The 440-nt window shown below is 62.0% G+C and overlaps 1 protein-coding gene across 1 annotated transcript in view; it reads left to right on the forward strand.

The window, feature by feature from the left end:
* Positions 1–224: 224 nt before the first annotated feature.
* The window catches only part of NKAIN1 (Na+/K+ transporting ATPase interacting 1), a 37,498-nt gene continuing 37,282 nt past the window's right edge, over positions 225–440 (forward strand). Inside the window, exon 1 of the mRNA XM_009322232.1 lies at positions 225–278. Coding sequence (XP_009320507.1) covers positions 225–278 — 54 coding nt within the window. The remainder of the gene's footprint in view (positions 279–440) is intronic.

Consider the following 440-nt stretch of genomic DNA (forward strand, 5'->3'; position numbering starts at 1 on the left):
CCCAGCCCGCCTCTGTGCTAACCTGGCAGGATGCGGGAGACGGCAGGGCTGCTGTGAAGAAAGTACTGGGGCTGGCCGGAGGCTGGAGAGCGGGACATGTTGCTGGTGCCCCCCTGATGCTCCCCGGGTGGCGGCTCTGCTGGCGAAGGGGAGGCTGGTGAGGAGCTGGAGGACGGCGACGCGAGGCCACGGTGGGGGAAATCCGAGGCTCCGGCTGGGAAACCATGGGGAGATGCAATGGGAGATGTACGCTGGTCGGATTCTGCTGCCTGCAGCTGGTAAGGCGAGGGGCCGTCTGCGCTCATCAGCATGCCGGGTTGTGCTTTGTGCGAAATGTTGGCTGTCACCGTTACCCACTCCGTCTCGGCGGTGACCTTGCTGTGGGACCAGCTTGGGGGGGCTTCAATGCCACCACAAAAAAAAAAAAAAAAAAAAAGACA

Source organism: Pygoscelis adeliae, unplaced genomic scaffold, assembly GCF_000699105.1.
Source record: "Pygoscelis adeliae isolate BGI_AS28 unplaced genomic scaffold, ASM69910v1 Scaffold513, whole genome shotgun sequence".
Taxonomy (NCBI): domain Eukaryota; kingdom Metazoa; phylum Chordata; class Aves; order Sphenisciformes; family Spheniscidae; genus Pygoscelis; species Pygoscelis adeliae.